This window comes from Papio anubis, chromosome X (genome assembly GCF_008728515.1).
Source record: "Papio anubis isolate 15944 chromosome X, Panubis1.0, whole genome shotgun sequence".
Lineage (NCBI taxonomy): Eukaryota > Metazoa > Chordata > Mammalia > Primates > Cercopithecidae > Papio > Papio anubis.
The window spans coordinates 117,618,222-117,643,229 of record NC_044996.1 but is presented as its reverse complement, the minus strand read 5'-3'; the positions used below and the strand labels follow the sequence as shown (position 1 = coordinate 117,643,229).

The 25,008-nt window shown below is 48.6% G+C and overlaps 2 protein-coding genes across 2 annotated transcripts; both read left to right on the top strand.

Moving 5' to 3' along the window:
• The first annotated feature begins 559 nt into the window (after positions 1-559).
• On the top strand, positions 560-5,753 carry LOC101016676 (melanoma-associated antigen B10). Its single transcript, XM_021932761.2, has one exon. It carries the CDS (start codon positions 4,281-4,283, stop codon positions 5,319-5,321), a length of 1,041 nt encoding a protein of 346 aa, XP_021788453.2. The 5' UTR covers positions 560-4,280; the 3' UTR covers positions 5,322-5,753.
• A 15,418-nt stretch (positions 5,754-21,171) lies between these two features.
• Positions 21,172-24,584, top strand: LOC101017372 (melanoma-associated antigen B10-like). The gene has a single exon (XM_021933014.2). It carries the CDS (start codon positions 21,558-21,560, stop codon positions 22,599-22,601), a length of 1,044 nt encoding a protein of 347 aa, XP_021788706.1. The 5' UTR covers positions 21,172-21,557; the 3' UTR covers positions 22,602-24,584.
• The last annotated feature ends 424 nt before the right edge of the window (positions 24,585-25,008 follow it).

Here is a 25,008-nt window from a genome sequence, read left to right as displayed (position 1 = left end):
TCCATAATTTCTCTTCCATGCTGAGATATGGAGCCACAGTATAGAAGCAGCATGGATCCCTGGGACACCTGACAGCAAAAAACCCCTATTAATTCATGTCAAAATTTATTTGCCTAAGAGATAAACTTTTAGTGTGTTAAGCCATTCAGATTTCAGCCTTTTCCCATTGCATCTCATACATACTTTTTCTGTATAATACACAACTACTAATTCCATTGTTATTATTATTTAAGTATTTTAACTACCAAGAAAATAGTGCATGTATTCTTGTTGCCAAAAATTCTAATACGGATAAATCAAAATTTCACTTCCTTACTATGTCCCTCCAAAATTCAATCCGTCCTCAAATGTAACCACATTTTTAAAATCCTGCATGTAGTATTTCTAAATGTATTATAGGCTTTTTCTTATATACATGTGCAACAAAAATACACTGTGAGGGTTTTTTTGTTTGTTTTGTTTGCTCTTTTTTCTTCTTAATTTTTATTTACTTATTTTTTTTTTTTTAGAGACGGTGCCTCGCTCTGTTGCCCAGACTGGAGTGCAGTGGTGTGATCATAACTCAGTACAGCCTAGAAGTCCTGAACTCAAGCAATCCTCCCGCCTCAGCCTTTCAAGTAGCTAGGAGTACAGTTGGGAGCCACTGTGCCTGGTCATTGTGAGTTTTAAATATACATTGATAACTGTTTACATATTGCTCCACAATATGCACCTAAGGATAACTGTTTACATATTGCTCCACGATATGCCTTAGAATTTTGATATTTCAATAACACATTTCTTTTTACTTTGAGAAGAAAGGATTTACTTGGAATGACAAGGTTCTAGGAAATGTGCCTTAACAAGAAAACCTCAATTAGTAAAGGACATTAGGAAAACTAGGCACTAGAACAATTTCCAGAATCCATAAGAGAGATCATAAGCTGAATAAAGTCCAGAGAATTCAGGGCATGAGGTAGTTAGGGATTTGTATCCAGAGTTCAGCCATGGGGTAGCAATGGGACCAGAAGGAGTAAAGGTGAGGAAACTGGTGGTGTCTTGGACAACTTTTCTGAATAGGCTTGGCAATCTCTGAATCATCATTACCAGCATGAAGTTGTAGGCTGAGCTGTCCAGAGGCATGCTCTGCTAGAGTCTTCCCTTCCCACTTCTCAGGCAGAGTGTGGCTTGCTCCCCTGCATCACCCAGTTATGATATTAATTGATTCTGGGAGAGCTACATCTCTTCACTACTCTGGTGGTTCATTGCACCCTTTCCAGTGTAGCAGGGTTGAGAGTTGTCTTGATGCCTGATAAGGAAGAGTGTATGTGGCCCTTGGGTATGTGGCCCCCTTGAGTATGTGGCCCTCCCACCACTGAGGTTGAAGCTGTGCAAATGGATGTGATTGATGATTAATGACATTTAAAACAGGGCAAGTAGTACCAATGAGTAGTGGCATAGTGTAGATTCAAGGAGGGGGGAATTGGAGGAGGGATTTCCTGAGACTAACTACCTCAATGACTCTGTAACTAAAAGGCTGAGTGTGCATATGTCTTTAAAAAAGGATCCAGATATTATCCCCAGCTCCAAATACTTCCTACCATCACTGACTTCTTTGCAGAACAGAGAGTGGATTTTTTGTTGCTGTGTCTGGTGGCCTTTGTTGCCACCAAACACTGTCGTAGGGTGCTGGTTTTCAAGGCAAGTATTTCCAGAGTAGATGGAGAACCATTGTAGATGCTGCAGTTCCTTATTGAATTGACTGCAGGTAACAAGTATAGGTTGAGTCCAAATCTCTATCTTCATTACTGTTATAACCCTGACTTGATTCCAATCAACTGAAAATTTTTATAAAGGTGATTCTGCACTAGCCATTTGCAAAGTTATCAGATGATCTGTAGTAAAATTTACATCACTTCTCACTGTGAGGTAGGGGCATTGGGCCAGGTGTCATTCTCAGATCCACAGAGGGAGGAGTCCCAGACTAAAAGGCATAAAAATGAAGACCCTGATGAAGTTTTGAAAGAGTCACCCACTCCATAACAGACTGCTCAGCACAGAGACCACCCCTGCTGTTAATGTTTCTAAGCCAATGCCTTGATGTTAGGCCCAGAAGCCTCCTCAGTTCACCCTCTGTAGTCCAGGGATATAGGACTGTGGGGTGAGGTGGTTGGGGACAAGGCTTTTTTTTAAAAGCCGAATAACTCAGAACAGGAGGAGGAGGAGTCATAGGTCCCCCGGAGTCAATGAAAGACCACTATGCAACTTCTGTCACAATTCCCCATTCCCACAAAACACAAGCCACCACCTTACTTCTAAGAGCTGCACCCCTGCTCTCAGCACTAGGTCCCATATGGGGGTGGCTAGAATTGGCTTCCCCAACTTCTGACTCTAACTTCTCAGAAGAATGAAGGCATTAGTCTGAGCAGGATAGCCTCAAATCAGCAGAAAAGAGAGTGCCAGAGATTTCCAGGTCCTGTCAGGAGTTAACAACCTTAAGTGAGATCTGAGGACACTATTTATGCCAGAAGAGAGAAGGGCCAACAGAATCCCAGCCCTGTGTAAACCCTGGGAGGCCCTGGACAGGGATCCTCTGATGTAGTGCCCTTTGAATTCCCAGGATCCTGGGAGGTGACAGCATTGAACTACGCTTTGGCATCAGACCAGTAGAGAGCAGGGTTCCAGACCTTCCAACAGTGATGGTGAAGACCCTAATATTTGAGGCAACTATTCACACCAGATCAGAAGGGCCCCACAACATCTAGGCTCCTGCTGTCAGGCCTGAGAAGCCCATGAATGGAGTGGCCAGATATAACATTCTCTGAGTTCCACCTCTGGAGTTTTAGGGAAGTTAAAAAACTGGTGCCAGAGGGAGGTGTTAAATCAGCAGAAGGAGGAGTCCCAGGCCCTCCTAGGAGTTAAGATAAAAACCCTTTGTGAGGTGTAAGGGTAATAGCCATGCTCTTGCTGTTAGTGGTAGCCAACCTTGGGCAAAAACCTCTTATATAGCACCCTCTGAATTCCCTTTTTGGAAATTCAAGGAGAGGACAGCATTGGACCAAGGTTACGGCCTCAGGCCAGCAGATGGAAGAGTCCCAGGCCCCAACAGAAGTAAAGGTGAGGAAACTGAGTGAGATCAGAAGGAACCACCCACCGCAAAAGAGAGGGGTTCATAACAGAGTTTGCCCCTGCTCTCAACCCAGGGAGGCCCCAGGTAGGAGTGGCTATTGTGACACTTTCTGAATTCCATTACTGCTTTCTCAAAGAAGTGAAGAGGTTTAGGTTGTCAGAGGAGCTATTTCCAGGCCTTGCCAAAAGGGGATACAAGGATCTTGAGTGAAGTTTGAGGGGGACTTCCACTCCAAAAGACTGGGGCCCCATGGATTCATGACAGGTCCAGGACAGGGCCTGATGAAGCACCTTCTGAATTCTGGTGAGAACTCAGGGAGAGGAGGGCACTGGACCAGAGTGCCAGCTTCTGGTCAGCAGAGGAGGAGTCCCAAGCCCTAAGAAGACTAAAAAGAATCCAGAGTTCTGAGGGAGCCATCCACCCCAGATCAAAAGGGGACAGCACAGAGTTCCATCTGTGCTGTCAACCCTGAGGGAACTGTGGGGTAGATATGTTAGGCTGATTTTATCCTTTCGTAACTCAGAGATCTGAGGGCCTTGCTCTGAGGGGATAGGTCTCAGGTCATCACAGGGTGAAGTCCCAGACCCTAGTAGAAGCCAAGGTGAAAACCCTGAGTGAAGAATGAGAACACTAAGGATCCCAGAATACAGAAGGTCCCTCAGACTTTTTCTGTTGTAGTCATCCTAGATGTCCTCAGGCAGGTGTGATCAGATGAGTTTCTCTTTTAGTTTCTCCACCAGGGTAGCAGGGAAATGAGGGGACTGAAATGAGGGGTCAGTCAAGTAGAGGGATCCCAGAACCTACCAGAAATCAAGAGGACAGTTCTGAATGTGAACTGAGAAAAGAGTCCCTACCCAAGAACAAAGGGGCCTCCACAAAGCCTGGACCTGCCAGGCCTGGCTGTCATCACCCAGTAAGCCCCAGGCAGGTCTGGCAAGTGGCAACCTAAAACACACCCTAGTTATTTCACAGAGTACTCGGGGGGCAGGGAAATCAAAGAATAGGGGCCTTGTTTTTCCTTGAGTAATGCACCAAGAAAACTTGCAGAGGTGGCCATCAGTAAAGCTAAAATTGTATCTCTCTGCTGAATGGGCACACCCCATTTCATCTTCTCTCCTTCAGGTCACGGGATCACCTGCCCTTTTGGCTGCTGCACCTGAACGGAATCATCATGCCTCGAGGTCAGAAGAGTAAACTCCGTGCCAGGGAAAAGCGCCGTCAGGCCCGAGGAGAGCTGGAAGATTTGATAGATGCTCTGGCCATTTTAGAAGAGGAGGAAGAATACCCCCCCTCCCCCTCTTCTTGTTTGAAGGATGTTTCCCAGAGTTCACTTGATGGGACAGCCAACAATCCCCATGGACTTTGGGAAGCCCTATCCATCAACACATCTGCTACAGCTGCTTCACACACAAGACATACCGAAGGAGTCAACGACCAAATGGAAGAAATGCCAAGATGCACACAAGATCTAGCAGCCACTAACTTTCCCAGAGGCCCTCTAGGTGAGAAAGTAATTATGTTGGTGCATTACTTGCTGTACAAGTACCAAATGAAAGAGCCCATTACAAAGGCAGATATGCTGAGAAATGTGACCCATATGTGCAAGAGCCAGTTCCCCGTAATCCTGAGGAGAGCTTCTGAGCACCTGGAGCTGATCTTTGGTCTTGACCTGAAGGAAGTGGAGCCTAATAAGCACATCTATGTCCTGATCAACAAACTAGATCTAGACTGTGATGCAAGGCTGAGTGATGAAACAAGCGTGCCCAAGACTGGCCTGCTGATGACTGTCCTGGGTATTATCTTCACAAAGGGTAATTGCGCTGCTGAGGAGGAAATCTGGAAAGTGTTTAATATGATGGGGTTATATGATGGAATTGAGCACTTCATTTTTGGGGAGCCCAGGAAGCTTCTTACCAAAGATTTGGTGAAAGAAAATTACCTGGAGTACCAGCAAGTGCCCAACAGTGATCCTCCACGCTATCAATTCCTGTGGGGCCCAAGAGCCCATGCCGAAACCAGCAAGATGAAAGTTCTTGAGTTTTTGGCCAAGATAAATAATACAGTTCCCAGTGAATTCTCAACCTGGTATACAGAGGCTTTGCAAGATGAGGAAGAGAGAGCCAGAGCCAGAGTTGCAGCCAAGGCTCGCATTAGTGCCACAGCCGGTGCACGTTCCAAGGTTAAGTCCAGCAACTCCTCCCAACTGCAGTAAAGTCTGAGGCAGATTCTTCACTTTGTGTTTGAAAAGAAATCCACATTCTGAGCTGTGGGAGGTCAGGGTGGGACTGGAGACAACAAGGTGAATAACATGTTTGTGTTAATGTTCTATGTGATGACTTGGAATTTTTTAAAGATGATGTTCCTTTAATAGATGGTTAAAGTAGCTTCATTATCTAAGTTTGTGAATGACATTGCTCAAATTTTTCTGTATGTGAGATTAAGAGTAAGCGATGTATTGCTTTATAAGTCAAATTGGGAAACTCTCCATTTATTTAGTGATCGAAACATGATAGCATGGTAGTAAATTGGGCATTTCCTAATTCAATGTGAAATAATTTAGGAGTGTAATAAATGGGATCAAGAAATAGAGAAAGGAGGGCCAGGTGCGGTGGCTCACACCTGTAATCCCAGCACTTTGGGAAGCCGAGGCAGGCAGATCACGAGGTCAGGAGATCAAGACCATCTTGGCTAACACAGTGAAACCCTGTCTCTACTAAAAATACAAAAAATTAGCCAGGCGTGGTGGCGGGCTCCTGTAGTCCCATCTACTCAGGAGGCTAAGGCAGGAAAATGATGTGAACCCGGGAGGCGGAGCTTGCAGTGAGCTGAGATCACACCACTGCACTCCAGCCTGGGTGACAGAGTGAGACTCCATCTCAAAAAAAAAGAAAAGAAATAGAGAAAAGAGTAAAAGATGGCTAATTATTACATTCCCTATTGACTTTTATTCTGTTGTTATGTAAAATTAAGATATATATGCCAGGATATGCTTACATTATTCAAGAATATATAATTACATTGTAATAAATTAGGCCTTTTGCCCACTGGTTCATTTATTCCTCAAACATTAATTGAGCATCTGCTCTTTGGAAGGCCTTGTGCTAGGATGTCAGGATAAGGAAGATCTACCTGTGCCCACTGGATTTTAGAATCTAGGGGTAGATATTACATAAGGAATATGGTGAGATACCTACTAAGACCTAAAGGACAAGTCAAAGAAAGTGAGAATGTAGGGGGAGGGTTATCTAGATGAGAGCATCAAATGTAAATATCTTAAGGCAAGTGGGATTGGAGGTTTGGGAAATTGAAAGTCTTTCAGTGTGAATCAGTTGTGGTTTTTTGGTTTTTTTTTTTTTTTTTCCTCACTCTTGTCACCCAGGCTGAAGTGCAGTGATGGGATCACAACTCACTGCAGCCTCAACTTCCTAGGCTCAGGTGATTCTCCTACCTCAGCCTCCTGAGTAGCTGAGACTACACGTGCACGCCATTGTGCCTGGTTGATTTTTTTACATTTTTAGTAGAGATAGGGTTTCGCCATGTGGCTCAGGCTGTTCTCCAACTCCTGGACTCAAGCAATCTGCCTGCCTCTGCCTCCCAAAGTGCTGGGATTACAGGTGTGAGCCACTGTGCTTGGTTGGTAAGATGAGGCTCTGAGAGTGGTGAGCAGTGGCCATCCTCTCTGAAGACATGTTCAGGGTTGAAAGACTTAAGGTCTGGAATGGACAAGTAATTATAGCAGTTGCTTGGGCTCATGGATAAACCAGAAAGAAATCTTCACCTGGGGCAGGAATGAAAGGTTTCCTGTGCTTTCCTAACTCCAGTGCAATTGATCACAAACCACGTGTTCTATGCACATCATCTCCAGCAAGTTTCTGAGAAAAATACTGTCTTAACATGGGATGCTCAGAAGCCGCTTTACTGGCACTCTTTGCTCTGGCCTGGGAAAGACAGAGCCTGTGTTATTTTATTTTGTGTTGCTTTAATAGAATGCCAGAGACTGGGTTACTTTTAAGGAAAAGAATTTTTTTCACAGTAGTGGAGGCTGGGAAGTTCCAAGATCAAGGCGTTTGGTGGCATCAAGGGAGGGATGTCTTGCTGGGCCATCCCATGGCAGAAAGTGAGGTAGTAAGAAAGGGAAAGCGAGAGCAAAAGGGACCAAACATACTTTTCGAAACAAACCCACTCTTGTGATAAAGGTATTAATCCATTTATAAGGGCAGATCTCTCACGGCCTGATTACTTCTCATCAGGCCCTACCTCACGATACTATTGGATTGGGGATTAAGTGTCTAACAGTTGCCTTTTTGGGAGACACATTCATATCATGGCAGAGTCCATTCCATTAATAGGGTGTTTAGACTAGGTTATCTTGAGTGTAACTTGGCAAACTCAAAGCAAAGGATAGGTGTTTTGATGGGAGTGAATGAGGAAGTCCTTGACACTTCCTAGGAGCATCTAGTTGAGCTGCATCTAGCTGGGAAAGATTCTCCCAACACACAATATAAAAAATGTATATCCTCAAAAAGTTTCTTCTCAAGTAAGTAACGTTCTCTTGGTAAGAAGCATTTTGATTGCTTTGGTTTTCCATGTCCTAGAGGGCTGCATATTAACATCTCCAGGATGAAAAATAAATTAAAAATTTCCAAGAGGGGAAGGTTGGTAGTGTTAGCAATCTAAAACATAATAGAAACAACTGTTAGTTATCAAAAACCCAGCACACACTAACACTGTGCCAGCTGCCCTACACAAAAAACTTACATTCTAAAAGTCAGACTTCACAAGGTATATGCTAGCCAAAGAACAAAATGACTTCATCAAGCCCACTTCACAAAGAACTTGAGGCTCATAGAATTTTCGAGTTCACATATAAGTGACAAGGCTGAGTTGAGACCTCCTGGTCTGAATTCCTCTACAGCCCACACTATTCCACTCCTCTCAGCCTGAAGCAGATCTTAGGCCTATTAATTCATTTCACTTCTCACTACTCCACAATGTCTCTCAGACAAAGAAAAGAAAGACCCTGTCGCCAAAGCACTAAAAGCAGGCCCTAAAATGGAAGGTAGAATGAGAATGAGACACAATCTGGGACTGTCTGTGGGGTTCATTGGCCTGGAGTCCTCCCACCTTTAGCCCAGATTGTTCTGGAGCTGACTCTGCCCTGGTCCCTTCACATGGGTTCAGTCCAGCACTTTCCCACATTACCGTGCCCTTCCCCTGGGTCTTCCCCACTGTGCCCTTCTGTCTGAACTGGAACTGATCTGCTGGCCAGCTTTACTGTGTCCTTCTCTGGAGCCTGCACTTGCTCCAGAGGAATAGACAGCCCAGACTTGCCTGCCTTCTCCTGGACATAGAGACTTCCAACTCCCTAGAAACCCCACCCCTCACCTTGAATTCCCCCTAACAGCAACAGCCCATTCTATGTAATTGTTCACTTCAAATAGTGAAGCTTAGACACCTATTCATCCCTGGGTGCCTCCACCACACTCAAAGTTCTTTCAAATCTGCTGGTGAGGAGAGTTTGATTTGGGATAGAATCAACTGATACTTTATCCTGAAGCAGAGAGATAATCCTGAAGCAGAGAAGAGGTTTTAGAAAGCAGGTGAGATTAGAAAAAGAAGAGGTTTTAATCTGGTGACTTTCTGAATGTTGCTACTGAATCTATACACTGATGAATGAGCTCAACTAAGCGCCAAAACTCAAAGCTTCCCTCCTAGGTGTTCAGTGAAGAAAGACCAAGGAAATAACTGTGTAGCAACCATCTGAAGAGAGTGAATTCTTATAAATTCTGTAGTCTTTCCAGAAAGTTGTAATAGTTTTCTATGGTAGCTATAACAGATTACTACAAATGTAGTGGTTTACAACAGCACACGTTTATTATCTTTGTAGGGTTTATTGTCTGCGTTTCTGTACGTGTGAAGGATGGAATGGTTCTGCTAGATTCTGTACTCAGATTTTCACAAGGTTCAAATCAAGCTTTCAGCTGGCAGACTTCTTATGAGACTCTGAGAAGATTCTTCTTCTGAACTCATTCAGGTTGTTGACAGAATCCAGTTCTTTGTGGTAATAAGATTGAGGTCCTGTTTCCTAGCTGACCGTCAGCTGGAGCTGGCAGGCCTCTCTCCAGTCCTGGAATGTGGGCTCATACATTTTGAGTCAACACTTGTAGGTTGAATTCTTCTCACACTTGTAATCTCTCTAACTTCCCCTCTGCTGCATCTCTCTTCTGCCTCCAGCCAGAGAAAGTTCTTTGCTTGTGAATTCTCATGTCATGATATCAGACTTACCTGAATAACCTAGTGTAATATTTTTATTTTAAGTTCAGTTGCATAACCTTTGGTCATATAACAAAGCACATTCATTTTTCAAGGATAAGGGTATAACCATCTTTGTGGAGCAATTATTCAGCCTACTATTAATGTAGACAATGTGTCTTTGGCAGTGCTTTGATAAGAAAAGAATAAAATTAATTCACCATAATTCTCCTGACTTTTGTTTCTATCTGCCCCAGGGGAAAATCCTACTTTTCAGTGTGTGTAAAGACACACTGCACAAGTGTTTAGGTGTGTTAATCAGGTGGTAGCAGAGACTCCCAAGGTATTATTTAGACCATGCACTAAAAGGAAGAATAACATCCTCCATATTTTGAGATTATTGCAAAGGTCAGTAGAGAAAGGTACTATTTAGTGATGAGAGACAAAGGATCATCCTTGCTGAGATTTTCATGGCTCTTTAGAAAATTGGTGTGATCCTACGTTTGAAAATGACTGTCACATGGTACACACTAGAAAAATTTCCCAAATTGCAAGGCAATTTTGGCCTTCTTAGAAACTTTTCCAAGAATAGAGATTGTTGTCAAAACAAAGTTTCATATTTGCTTTTTATTGAGCATCTAATAGGTAATAGATTGTGGGAGAGACTCCAAGTTTCCATCCACTTGTTTTGCTGTCCTTCCTGGGCACATGGGGAGACTGTATTCCCCAGTCTATTTGTTGTTAGAAAGGGCCACTGAAATATAAACAGAAGCTATGCTTGTCATTTTCAGGCCAAGGCATTTGAGAGTCGGTATGTCAGTTCTATGCTTTCTGTTCTATTCAGCAGCAAACGTGGAGCTCTCATGATGAGATGTGGTGCCACATGATGGAAGTAGCCTGGATTCCTGGGTCCTCTGACAGTGAAGACCCCCTGTTAACTCACATCAGATTTTATGGATGTGAAAATTAACTTTTGTTGTGCTAAGACTTTAGAATTTCAGGCTTCTTCCATTACATCCACTAGCAGTGACTATTAGAATATTGCACAGCTCCTATTTCTGTTGTTAGTTTTACTCAAATATATTAATTACTTAAATATTCTTGATGCTTAAGAAAATTCTAACACTATGGATAAATCACAATTCTGCTCCCTTACTCTGTTCCTCCAAAATCTATTCCCTACCAGAAGTAACCACCATTAAAAACCTTGACTCTTTTATTTTTATGTATATTCTAGGCTTTTTTCTTACATACATGTGGTAGGAAAATATATTGTGAACTTTTAACATATATATATATACTGATGTACATTTTGTTGTACCTGTTGCATTTGTCACTAAATAAAATGGATGCAGGAACTTTCCATGAGAGCACGTATAGATCCACCTCACTGTTTAAGCTACTACCAAGAATTTCAAAGGACATATGTATCATAATTAACAATTCTTCTACTGATGGATGTATAAGGTGTTTTCCATTTATTGCTATGACTAATAAGATTGAAATAAACATTACTGAACATGACTTCTTGGGTAAATGTAGATGTTTTATTACAGGAAAGATGTAGAAAAGTATAAATTCAGTTAAAGTGTAAAGAATGTGATGATTGTCAATTTTTTGAATACTACTAAACTTTCATTCCAAAAATGTTGTATACTCTCATGGGTGTTTTATTTGATAAATTTTAAACTTGGGATAAATGTTTAGCCAAGTTGTATTGTTTCACTGCTATTTCAATTTTAATTTCCATTTTCTAAGTAGGCTGAACAGAAAATGAACTTAATCCCTCATCCAAAGTGAGACATCGGTAGTGATGTCTTGAGCACTGAGATTTCTCTGGGCATTTGCTTTAAAATTCTCATATGTCAAGAAAACTTTTGTCTTCACTTTGAGAAGAAAGAACTTGGTTAGTATGACCAGGGTCCAGAAAATGTGCCCTGACAGAAAAACCTCAGTTAGTGAAGAACATCAAGAAAACCGGGGACTAGAACAATTTTCAGAACCCATGAGAGACAAGCTAAACCAAGTCCAGAGAACTCAGGGTAGGGAGTGGTCTGGGATCTGTATCCAGAGTTCAGCATGGGATAGCATTGGGACCAGAAGGAGTAAAGGTGAGGAAACTGGTGGTGTGTTGGACAACTTTTATGAATAGGCTTGGCAATCTCTGAATCATTACCAGCATGAAATTGTAGGGTGATCTGAGTAGGCAGATCTATTGGATGAAAGGCCAAGAGGCATGCTCTATTAGACTTTCCCCTTCCCACTTCTCAGGCAGGGTATGACTTACTCCCTTGCATCACCCAGTGATTCTATTAATTGATTCTAGGAAAGCTCTCTTCACTACTATGGTGGTTCAGTGCACCCCTTCCAGTGAGAATAAGAAAGATTATATCTTGTAAGGGAAGCTACAATCTCTTATCATTCATAAGGCAGCTCTCAACCCTGCTACAAGTGGATGGGAAGCTGTACAAGTGGGTGGGATTGGCGATTAGACAGTTAAAACAGGGTGAGTAGTACCAATAAGTAGTGGCACAGACTGTGTCACTACAAGGAAAAAGAAACTTGAGGGGGAGTTCTCTGAGACTTCACTGCCTCTATAAGTAAAAGGTTGAATGTGGACATGTCTTGAAAAAGGATCCACATGTTATCCCTAGCTCAGATTGCCTCTCACTTTTCCTGCCTTCTTTTTACACCAGAAGAAATATATCCTTCAGCTGTGTTTGGTGGCCTTTTCCCACCAGATACCAAGTGGTGTAGGGGGCTGATCTGCTATGCAAACATTTCCAGGGTGAATGGAGAAGCAGTGTAAATGATGTTAAATTGACTGGGGGTGACAAGTATATGTGAGACACAAAGATATCTTTTTGTTATTGTAATTACCCCAACCTGAATAAATTGAAAACAAACAAATACTTTCTGTACTAGCCACTCTCAAAATGTCATCACCTGGGCCAGGCGAGGTGACTCACACCTGTAATACTAGCACCTTGGGAAGCCGAGGTGGGCGGATCACCTGAGGTCAGGAGCTCCAGACTGGCTAGGCCAACATGGTGAAACCCCATATCTACAAAAATACAAAAATTGACCGGGCGTGGTGGCACGTGCCTGTAATCCCAGCCACTCGGGAGGCTGAGGCGGGAGAATCACTTGAACCCTGGAGGAGGAGGTTGCAGTGAGCCGAGATCACACCACTGCGCCCAGCCTGGACGACACAGCGAGACTCCGTCTCAAAACAAAACAAAACAAAGAAAAAAGTCTCTAATCTGTAGTAAATGTAATAAAATCTAAAACTGTGAAGTGAAAACTGTGGATCGCTGTGTCAGATCCAGGCCAGCAGAAGGAGGAATCCTAAACCTAACAGAAGTAACGGCAAGGATTCTGTGTATATTTCTGAGGAAACTGCCCACTGAAAACAGACTGACAGCACAGTGGCTGGCTTCCGCTATCAGTTCTGGGAGGCTCTGGTATGGCTGTGAGGCTCAGGAACCCCTTCACTTAGCCTTCTGGAAACGAGGGTGATGTGAGTAAGACGCTGGTTTTAAGGCTGGTTAACTTGGTAACCAGAAGGCGACCTGGCCTGGAGTCACTAAAAAGCCCCTACGTGAGTTCTAAGTGAACCGCGCAACACAGAACAGTTATCAACCCCACAAGGCCTAGCCCCAGTGCCAGCCCCGGAAACCCCCAAATAATCTTTCCCGGAAGTGTTTGCACCCTGATATCCGGCCGTGGGGTCGCAGGAAGTGAAAGCGTCTGTCTGAGAGCGCTGGTGTCCAGTCGCCTTAGGGAGGAGTTCCAGACCGTGCCTGAAATTAAGTAAGGACCCTGAGTTAGGTGTGGGGGACCACCCACTCCAGACTAAAGGGGCTCTGAGAGAATTCCGCCCCTGCTTTCAGCTCTGATAAAGCCCAGACAGGAATCTCTCATGTAGTGACCCCCGAATACCTTTTAAATAGTCCCTGAGGAGACTGGGCCAGTGAGGGTGTCTGACTGAGGAGACTGGGTGGGTGAGGTTATCAGACTGAGGAGACTGGACGGGTGAGGGTATCGGAGTGAGGAGACTGGGCGGGTGAGGGTGTCTGACTGAGAGACTGAGCGGGTGAGGGTATCGGACTGAGGAGACTGGGCGGGTGAGGGTATCGAATTTATGGAGACTGGGCAGGAGAGTATCGGACTGGAGGGAGACTGGGCGGGTGAGGGTGTCTGACTGAGGAGACTGGGCGGGTGAGGGTATCGGACTAAGGAGACTGGGCGGGTGAGGGTATGGGAATGAGGAGACTGGGCGGGTGAGAATGTCGGACTGAGGAGACTGGGCGGGTGAGGATGTCGGACTGAGGAGACTGGACGCGTGAGCGTGTCTGACTGAGGAGACTGGACGGGTGAGGGTATCGGACTGGAGGAGACAAGGGTGAGGGTGTCTGGACTGAGGAGACCAAGGATGGGGTATCGGGACGGAGGAGACTGGGCGGGTGAGGGGTGTCTGGACTGAGGAGACTGGGCGGGTGAGGTGTTCATGGAGGAGACCGGACGGGTGGAGGGGTAATGGACTGGAGGAGGACGAATGGACGGGTGGAGGGGTATGGGACTGAGGAGACCGGTGAGGGATAAATGGACCGGAGACTGGCGGGAATGGACTGAGGAGGACTGGAAGGAATGGAGGAGACGGGTGGAGGAATGTCTGACTGAGGAGACTGGCAGTGAGGGTATGGACAGAGGGAGACGGGCGGATGGAATGGACCGAGGGAGACGGACGGGTGGTGGACCGGACGGGTATGGACTGAGGAGACTGGGCGGGTGAGGGTGTCTGACTGAGGAGACTGGGCGGAGGGCCCCACCTATATGCACTGGGCGGGTGAGGGTGATCGACCGAGGGAGACTGGGCGGGTGGAGGTTGTCTGGACTGAGGATACTGGCCGGGTGAGGGTATCGACCGAGGGAGACTGGGCGGTGGAGGGACACCGGAGGAGACAGGGCCGGTGGAGGGTATCGGACTGAGAGACTGGGCGGGGCGGTATCGGACTGGAGACTGGACGCCGCGGGAGCGTGCCCGGACTGAGACTGGCGGTGGAGAATGTTCGACTGAGGAGACTGGTGGTGGAGGGTATGGACAGGGACAAAGTGGATGAGGGTAATGGACTGGAGGAAAGACCAATGGACGGTGGTATGGGGACTGGAGGACCATGGTGGAGGATGTCGGACTGAGGGAGACCGGAGCAGAGGGAATGGACCGGAGGGAGACCGGGCGGTGGCCGGAGACCATGGTGGAGGGTGTTCTGGACTGAGGAGACTGGCGGTGAGGGTATCGGACTGAGGAGACTGGGCGGATGAGCGTATCGGACTGAGGAGACTGGGCGGGTGAGGGTGTCTGACTGAGGAGACTGGACGGGTGAGGGTATCGGACTGAGGAGACTGGGCGGTGAGTGGGTGATCGGACTGAGGAGACTACGGTGAGGGCAGGGACTGAGGAGACTGGGCGGGTGAGGGTATCGGACTGAGGAGACTGGGCGGTGAGGGTATCGACTGAGGATACCGGACGCGTGAGGGTATCGGACTGAGGAGACTGGACGCCGTGAGGGTGTCTGACTGAGGAGACTGGACGGTGGGAGGGGGTGACCGGGACTGAGGAGACTGGGCGGTGGAGGTTCGACTGAGGAGACTGGGCGGGTGAGTGTATCGGACTGAGGAGACTGGGCAGGTGAGGGTGTCTTACTGAGGAGACTGGGCGGTGAGTGTATCGGACTGAGGAGACTGGACGGGTGAGCGTGTCTTACTGAGGAGACTGGGCAGGTGAGGGTGTCTTACTGAGGAGACTGGGCGGGTGAGGGTATCGGACTGAGGAGACTGGGCAGGTCATGGTGTTTGACTGAGGAGACTGGGCGGGTGAGGCTGTCGGACTGAGGAGACTGGACGCGGGAAATGCACCTAACTGAGAGACTGGGCGGTGAGGGTGGCTGGACTGAGGAGACTGGGCGGGTGAGTGTCTGACTGAGGAGACTGGGCGGGTGGGGAGGGTATCGGACTCAGGAGACGACTGGACGTGGTGGATGGACTGGAGACTGGGCGGTGAGGGACAAGGAGGGGAGACTGGCGGTGGAAACTGGACTGGAGGAGACGGGCGGTGAGGATGGGACTGGAGACCGGACGCGTGGAAGGAAACACTGAGGAGACCGGAATGGACTGGAGGGGAGACCGGGTGGTGGAAAGGAAACACCGGAGGGGGACCGGCGGGTAATGGACCGAGGAGACCGGCGGTGAGGGATGGACTGGAGGAGACAAGGAATGGACTGAGGGAGACCGGGGGTGGGGTGTCTGGCCGAGGAGACGGGACAGGTGAGGGTATCGACCGAGTAGGACAATGGACGGGTGAGGGTATGGGACTGGAGGAGACCAAGGCTGAAGATGTAAATGGACTGAGGAGACTGGGCGGGTGAGGATATCGGACTGAGGAGACTGGGCGGGTGAGAGGGTCTGACTGAGGAGACTGGGCGGGTGAGGGTATCGGACTGAGGAGACGACTGGACGGGTGAGGGTATGGACTGAGGAGACTGGGCGGGTGAGGATGTCAGACTGAGGAGACTGGAGCAGGAAAATGGACTGAGGGACTGGAGGAGGACATGGAAGGAATGGACCGGAGGAGACATGGTGGCATGGACGGGGTGGAATGGACCGGGAGACTGGTGGAAAGGAATGGACTGGAGGAGACCATGGTGGAGGGAATGGAGATGGATGGTGGAATGGACGGGGAGACATGGTGGAGGGTATGGACCGAGGAGACTGGGGTGAGGGTATCGGACTGAGGAGACTGGGCGGGTGAGGGTGTCTGGACTGAGGAGACTGGGCGGGTGAGGGTATCGGACTAAGGAGACTGGGCGGGTGAGGATATGGGACTGAGGAGACTGGGCGGAATAGGCATTGACTGAGGAGACGAAGCGGTGAGGCATCGACTGAGGATACCGGACGCCGCGGAGGGTATCGGACTGGGAGGAGACCGGGACGCCAAGGACGGTGTCTGACTGAGGAGACTGACGGGTGGAGGGTATCAAATGGACTGGAGGAGACTAACGGTGAGGGGTATCAATTGAGTAGGACCGGACGCTGGGACGGTGCCCGGGACTGGAGGAGACTGGGCGGGTGAGGGTATCGGACTGAGGATACCGGACGCGTGAGGGTATCGGACTGAGGAGACTGGACGCGTGACGGTGTCTCACCGAGGAGACTGGACGGTGAGGGTGGACGGACTGAGGAGACTGGGGCGGAGGGGCATCGGACTGAGGAGACTGGGCGGGTGAGGGTGTCTGACTGAGGAGACTGGGCGGTGAGGGTATCGGACTGAGGAGACTGGGCAGGTGAGGGTGTCTGACTGAGGAGACTGGGCGGTTGAGGGTGTCTGACTGGAGACTGGGCGGGTGAGGATGTCGGACTGAGGAGACTGGACGGGTGAGCCCACTGAGGATACTGGGCGGTGGAAAATGAAAGAGACGGGCGGTGAGGGGAATGAATGGAGGAGACTGGGCGGTGGAGGGTAATGGACTGAGGAGACCGGGCAGGTGAGCGTGAAACCTGACTGAGGGGGACCGGGCCGACTGAGGAGACTGGTGGAGGATAAACACTGAGGAGGAAGGAGGGTGAATGGACCGAGGGAGACCGGGTGGTGGGAAACATGAGGACTGGACAGGGTAATGGACTGAGGGAGACGAATGGGTGGTGGTGGACCGAGGGAGGACAAGGAAGATGGACTGGAGGAGACCAAGGATAATGGACGGAGGGAGACGGGCGGGTGGAGAGGGTCTGGACCGAGGGAGACTGGCGGAGGGTATCGGACTGAGGAGACGACTGGACGGGTGAGGGTATGGGACTGAGGAGACTGGCAGGAGGAAGGACTGAGGACCGGAGTAGGTGGTGGAATGGTGGAAGGGGGGAATGGAAGGAATGGAATGGAATGGTGGAATGGATGGATGGAATGGAATGGGAATGGACACTGGAGTGGAGACAAGGGAATGGACGGGTGGAATGGAGACTGAGGAGACCGGTGGAATGGACCGGAGGAGACTGGCGGTGGACTGGAGGGAGGCCATGGTGGAATGGACTATGGAGACCATGGTGGACTGGAGGGAGACCGGGCGGCTAGGGTATTGGACTGAGGAGACTGGGCGGGTGAGGGTATCGGACTGAGGATACCGGACGCGAGGGTATCGGACTGAGGAGACCGGACGCGTGAGCGTGTCTGACTGAGGAGACTGGACGGGTGAGGGTATCGGACTGAGGAGACTGGACGGGTGAGGGTATCGGACTGAGGAGACTGGACGCGTGACGGTGTCTGACTGAGGAGACTGGGCGGGTGAGGGTATCGGACTGAGGATACCGGACGCGTGAGGGTATCGGACTGAGGGAGACTGGACGCCGGACGGTTTCTACCTGAGGAGACTGGACGGGTGAGGGCATCGGACTGAGGAGACTGGGCGGGTGAGGGTATCGGACTGAGGAGACTGGGCGGGTGAGGGTGTCTGGACTGAGGAGACTGGGCGGGTGAGTGTATCGGACTGAGGAGACTGCAGGTGAGGGGTGTCTGACTGGAGGGCACGCTGCTGAGGCCTGACTGAGGAGACTGGGCGGGTGAGGATGTCGGACTGAGGAATTGGACGGTGAGCGTGGTTCTACTGGGTGACAAGCGGGTGAGGAAGTCTTACCGGAGGAGACTGGCGGGTGAGGGTGTCTTACTGAGGAGACTGGGCGGGTGAGGGTATCGGACTGGCGGCACTCCGGGCAGGCCGCGGTGGCTCGACTGAGGAGACTGGGCGGGTGAGGGCATCGACCGGGAGGGAGACTGGGCGGGTGAGTGGCCTGGACTGAGGAGACTGGGCGGTGAGGTATCGGACTGAGGAGACTGGCTACGGTGAGGTATCGGACTCAGGAGACTCCACTGGACGGGTGTGGGATATCGGACTATGGAGACCAAGGAGTATCGGGCTGAGGAGACTGGACGGGTGAGGGTGTCTGACTGAGGAGACTGGGCGGGTGAGGATGTCGGACTGAGGAGACTGGACAGGTGAGGGTCTCTGACTGAGGAGACTGGGCGGGTGAGGGTATCGGACTGAGGAGACTGGGCGGGTGAGGGTGTCTGACTGAGGAGACTGGGCGGAGTAGGCCGGTGACTGAGGAATGGACGCCAGCCGCGGTCTGGACTCGGCGGCATGCACGGGTGAGGCACGACCGAGGAGACTGGGCGGGTGGAGTGTCTGGACTGGAGGAGACGGGCGGTGAGGGTATCGGGACTGGAGGAGACTGGCTGGGGAGGATGTCTGACTGAGGAGACTACATGGAGGGTAATGGACCAGGAATGGGGTGGGTGGGGGTACCCAAGGAGACTGGACTGGTGGGGAGGGTATCGGGACTGAGGGAGAATGGATTGGGTGGTGGAGGGTATGGGACTGGAGGGGAATGGAAGGAAGATGGACTGAGGGAATGGTGAATGGACCGGAGAGACAAGTGGTGGAGGATAAATGGACTGGAGGGAATGGACGGTGGAAGGAAACGGAATGGAGGGAGACGGGCCTTAATGGAGACCATGGTGGAAACGGATGGAGGAGACCGGGCGGAATGGACCGAGGAGGGACCGTGGCCGGTGAAATGGACGGAGGGAGACATGGTGGAATGGACCGGAGGGGAGACCGGGCGGTGGATCAGGAGACCGGCGGGTGAGGGTCGACTGAGGAGACTGGGCAGGAGTGTCTGAATGCATCAAGGTGGAGGGTAATGGACCTTAGGAGACGCATTGGACGGAATGGAATGGAGGAGACATGGTGGAGAGAATGGAAGGAATGGAATGGAAATGGACTGAGGAGACCATGGTGGAGGGACAATGGAATGGATGGTGGAGGGTCTTGGACTGGAGACTGGGCGGTGGCCGGACCAGGAGACCGGGCGGTGGAAACACTGAGACGGGTGGTGGAGGATGGAGACTGACGCGGAAGGAAATGGAATGGACAGGGAGGGAATGGACTGAGACTGGTGGTGGAGGCCTGACTGAGGAGACCAAGTGGTGGAAGGGACTGGAAGGAAGAATGGACTGGAGGGGGACAAGTGGTGGAATGGAGACGGGCGGAATGACTGAGACTGGGCGGTGGAGGGCACTGGAGGGGACTGGACGCGGAACACTGAGGAGACTGGACGCCTGAGGGTGTCTGACTGAGGAGACTGGCTGGTGAGGGTGTCAGACTGAGGAGACTGGGCGGGTGAGGGTATCGGACTGAGGAGACTGGGCGGGTGCGGGTGTCTGACTGAGGATACTCATGGTATCGGACTGGGAGGAGAGGGACTGGACGGTGAGGTGACTGAGGAGACTGGGCGGGTGAGGATGTCGGACTGAGGAGACTGGGCGGGTGAGGGTATCGGACTGAGGAGACTGGGCGGGTGAGGGTATTGGACTAGAGGGTGGGCTTCAGAGCAGCAGAGGGAGAGTTCCCAGGCCCTAGCAGGAGTAAAGGCAAAGACCCTGAAAGAACAGGAATAAGGGGAGTCCCCCTCTTCCGCCTGATTTTCAGAATAGAGGGGCTTTGCAGAGTCCAGCCCTTGCGGTCAACCTTGGAAAGGCCTCAGATGGGGGCGGAAGGACCTGAGGCACACGGACTTTCTCCTGCGGTGTTTGAGGGAAGTGTTGGGGTGAGGGCGGGTAGCATCACTCATGTCAGTCGAGGGAGGAGCTTTGAGCCCTGCCTAGAATTAAGGTAAAGACCCGGTGTTAGGTGTGAGGGGACCACCCACCCCAGACTACAGGGGCTCCCAGAGAGTTATTCCCCTGCTTTCAGCTCTGATAGAGCAAAGACAGGAATCGTGGGATGTAGCGACCTCTGAGTACCTTCTAAATGCCCACCCCCCACCCCCCCCCCACCCCCGAGGAGACTGAGCCAGTGAGGGTATTGGACCAGGATGCGGGCTTCAGACCAGCAGAGGGCGAGTTCCCAGGCTCTAATAGGAGTGAAGGGGAGGACCCTGAATGAGGTCTGAGCGGACCTCCGAAGCCCTGAGCACAGAGGGGTCTCACAGAGCCCTCGCCATACTCTCAGTCCTGAAAAGCTAAGGTGAATGAAGGTGGATTGATGCAAGGAACCCTGACTTCTGCCTCTGGTGTCTCAGGGAAGTGAATGCCTTGGAATGGGAGCAGAGTGATGTCCAGTCAGTAGCAGGATGATTCCCAGACCCTGTTAGGGGTTAAAGTGAGAATATTGAGTGAGGTCTCAGGGAACCACCCACCCCTAACAAAGGGAACTTCACAAAGCCCCACCCCTGCTGTCAGCCCAGAGAGGCTTTGGGAAAGGCCCTCCCTCACATTATACTTGTGAGGGGCTAGGTGGGAGGGTGATCAGGGAGATGAGGTCTTTAGTCTGAGAGGGGCAGTTTGGTGGCATTAGAGGGAAGAGACCCATAGTCTTCTAGAAGTCTGTGTGTGGACACTAAGTAAGGACTGAAAGGACTACCCACCCCGGAACAGTAGGGGGTCACAGAGCCCTATTCAGACCTTCACACCTGAGTGAACCTGGAGCAGATTTATTAGGCTGTGGTCTGCCAAATATTCTCATTAGGGCTTTCAAGGATATGAAGGCTTTGCCCAGGGGAGATCACTCTAAGGTCAGCAGAGGGAGGAGTCCCAGGCCTTAGCAAAAGCAAAGGTGAAATCACTAAGTGAGGACTGAGAACACTAATTACCCCAGGATAGAGAGTCCCACAGAGCTTGGCCTGTGCTTTCATCTGTCTCTGTGTCTCCAGGCAGGTGTGGTCAGATGAGGTTTCCCTGAATTCACCTTCTGGGATCACAGAAGTGAGGGGTCAGCATCAAAGTAGTAGATCAGAGGGACCCCAGGTCATAACAGAAGTGAGATAATGATCCTTAATGTGAACTGAGAGAAAGACCTCCTGCCCCAGAACAGAGCCAGTTCTCTAAATCCCAGGAAGTCCCAGGCATATCTGGCAAGTAGTGACAACCTAAGTCATACCTTAGTTAATTCCACAGGGTTCCTAGGGAACAAGTAGATCAGGGAATAGGAGCATTATGGGATTCCTAGAGCAGTGACTTCAAGGAAAACTGCTGAGGCGGCCTTCAATAAAGTCACGGAGGTGTCTCCCAGTTGAAGTGACCCAACCATCTCATCCTCTTTCCTCTAGGTCACAGAGCTCACTTGTGTCTACTGTGTCTAAAGTCATCATGCCTCGGGGTCAAAAGAGTAAGCTTCGTGCCCGTGAGAAACGCCGTCAGGCTCGAGAAGAGCCAGAGCCTCTGATGGATGCTCAAGCCACTGCAAGAGTGGGAATAGAATTTTCCTCCTCTTCCTCTGCTCATTTCAGTAGTGCCATCCAGAGCTCAACTGCTCCCAAGACAACCAGCAATCCCCACGGGCCTCAGAGAGCCACATCCACCACTACTACTGCTGCAGCTGTTTCATATTTAAGATCTAATGAAAGCATCAACAACCAAACGGAGGAAAGGCCAAGATCCTCACAGGCCCTGGCTGCCAATGAGCACATGACCAGAAGCCCTGTAGATGAGAAGGTGTTTATTTTGGTGCATTACCTTCTGTACAAGTATCAAATGAAAGAGCTTATTATAAAGGCAGCTATGCTGAGGGATATAGTCCAAATTCCCAGGAGATACTTCAGTGAGATCCTACGGAAAGTTTCAGATCACCTGGAGATGATCTTTGGACTTGACTTGAAGGAAGTGGATCCAGATAGGCACATCTATTTCCTCATCAACAAACTGGTACCAACCTATGATGCAAAGTTGAGTGATGACAGACGTGTGCCCCGGACGGGCCTGCTGATGACTATCCTGGGTGTGATCTTCACAAATGGTAATTGTGCCACTGAGGAACAAATCTGGCAAGTATTGAATGTGATAGGGTTATATGAGGGGAGGAAGCACTTCATTTTTGGGGAGCCCAAGAAGATCATCACTCAAGATTTTGTGAGAGAAAATTACCTGCAGTATCAGCAAGTGCCCAACAGTGATCCTCCACGCTATCAGTTTCTATGGGGTCCACGAGCTCATGTAGAAACCACCAAGATGAAAGTCCTAGAGTTTTTAGCGAAGATCCACGATACTGTCCCTAGTGCCTTCCCAACCTGGTATGAAGAGGCTTTGAAAGATGAGGAAGAGCGAGCTCAAGCCAGACTTGCAGCAAGGGCTCGCATTAAGGCTGTGGCCAATGCACGTTCCCAGGCCATAGTTAGCAGATTCTCCCACCCCTAGTAGAACTCAAGGCATTCTTTGCCTTGTGGTTGAAAGGAAAAGTCCACATTCTAAGCTGTAGAAGGTCAGGGTGGGATTGGAGGCAACATAGTGTATAACATGTTTGTTTTCTTGTTCTGTAATAAGTTCCTGGATAGTTTTTTCAAAATATTGTTCCTATTATCAGAAGGTTTGAGTAACTTTAGAAACTAAGTTTATGAATGACATTACTTAAACATTGCTGTGAATGTAAGAGTAAGAGTTTTATTATTTTGTGAAACAAATTACAAACATTCCATTTTACTTGTTTGAAACAAGATATTATGACAGTAAATTTGGTTTTTTTTTTTTTTTTTTTGGAAATGTGAAAGGACACAGAATTGTAATAGTTGGAATCAAAAGTGGAGAAAAAATAAAAGACTGTAAATTGTTGGTTTCAGTTATCACTTTTAGTCTTTTTGTTTTGTTTTGTTTTGTTTTTTGTAAAACCATTTGTATATACATACCTGGATATATTTAGTTTATTCAAGAATGTAGGAGAAATTAAATCATAATAAATTAGACCTCTTTCTCAGGGGTTTATTTTTTCCCCCAAATAATAACTGAGCATCTACTCTGGATGGCTTGTGTTAGTACTTGCAATGCTAAGGTAAACAAGAATCATCTATACCCATAGAAATGAAAAGCCTTGGAGTAGCTAACATGAAAGAAAGACGGTGAATGGCTTAGTTCAGATTGCTATCACAAATTATAGATTGGGTGGCTTAAAGATCAAACATTTATTTCCCATAGTTCTGGTAGTTGGAAGTCTGAGATTGAGTTTCCAGGTCAGGTTCTCGGTAAAGGCTCTCTCAATGCTTAACAATCTTCTCCTTGTATCCTCACATGGTAGAGAAAGCTGTGGTCTCTTCATCCCCTTATAAAAGCACTAATTCAATTCATGAAGGTTCCACCCTCATAACCTAATTACCTCCCCAAGGCCCCACCTCCAAATACCATCACATTGGGGATTTAGGGTTCAACATGTGAATTTGGGGGGGGCACAGTAATTCCATCCATAGCAGTAAGACAATCTAACCAAAAGGAGAAGTCAAAAGAAGGTGTGAGGACTTTGGGGTTTCAGATGAGCAGCTGCGTGTAAATGCCCTCTGGCAAAGGGTTGGGGTTGGGAAACTGCAAGTCCTTCAATGTGACATAATTTTAAATTAAGCTGAGTTGTGGGTCAGATGAACCTCTGGGAGTGGTGGGCAGAGGCCAACACCTCAGATGCTGTGTCTCAGACTTGAGAAGGCTGGAATGGAAAATTGCTTTTAGTAGTCACCTTTAGGTCTCAAATAAACCAGAGAGAAATCTCCACCTAGTGCACAATTGGAAGACGTCCTATATGCTTACCTCAGTGTGGGTGAACGCAGTGCACAAAAAGATGATTTAACAAGGTGCACGAAAATGTGATTTACACCTATTACCACAAGGGAGTATCTCAGGAATAATGGTGATACTCATATAAGAAGCTCAGAAGCCACTGTGCTGGCAATCTGCAGTGATTTGGGAGAGGGACGGCCCATCCATTAAATGGGCATTTCAACTAGGTTATCTTGTATATAATTTGGCAAACTATAAGCTAAAACTAGATTTTTTTGGGGTGAAATAATTGCAAATACATGTGGTTTGGAGCGAAGGACAGTTGGAAGGGAGGGACTGAGGTAGACCTTGAGACAATTTCTAAGAGCTCTGAGTTGCATCAAACTGGATAAGACTCCTCCATACCAACAATAAATAACATGTCCTCAAAAAAGTTGTATAGCGCATAACTTAGTTTAAGCAACATTTTGGCTGATTTGTTGTGTTGTATGCTAGTGGGCTGCAAATTATCTGACAATTCCTGGATAAAACAAAGCAAAGCAAACAAAAAGAGGGAAAATTGGTAGATTTGGGGGTCAATATAAATATAATAATAACTGTAATTTATTAAAACCCAATATAAAGTAATGCGCCAGATGCCTTGCATAAGGTAGATACATTCCAACATTCCTACCTTTTTTTTTTTTTTTTTTTGAGATAGAGTCTCACTCTGTCACCCAGGCTGGAGTGCAGTGGCACGATTTCGGCTCACTGCAAGCTCTGCCTCCTGGGTTCACGCCATTCTCCTGCCTCGGCCTCCCGAGTAGCTGGGGCTACAGGTGCCTGCCACCACACCCGGCTAATTTTTTTCTTTTTTCTTTTCTTTTTTTTTTTTTTTTTTTTGTATTTTTAGTAGAGACGGGGTTTCACCGTGTTAGCCAGGATGGTCTCGATCTCCTGACCTCGTGGTCCGCCCGCCTCAGCCTCCCAAAGTGCTAGGATTACAGGTGTGAGCCACCGCGCCTGGCCCAACATTCCTACTTTACAGTAGGGTATACTGAGATGCCAAATACGTGAGCCAGGGAGC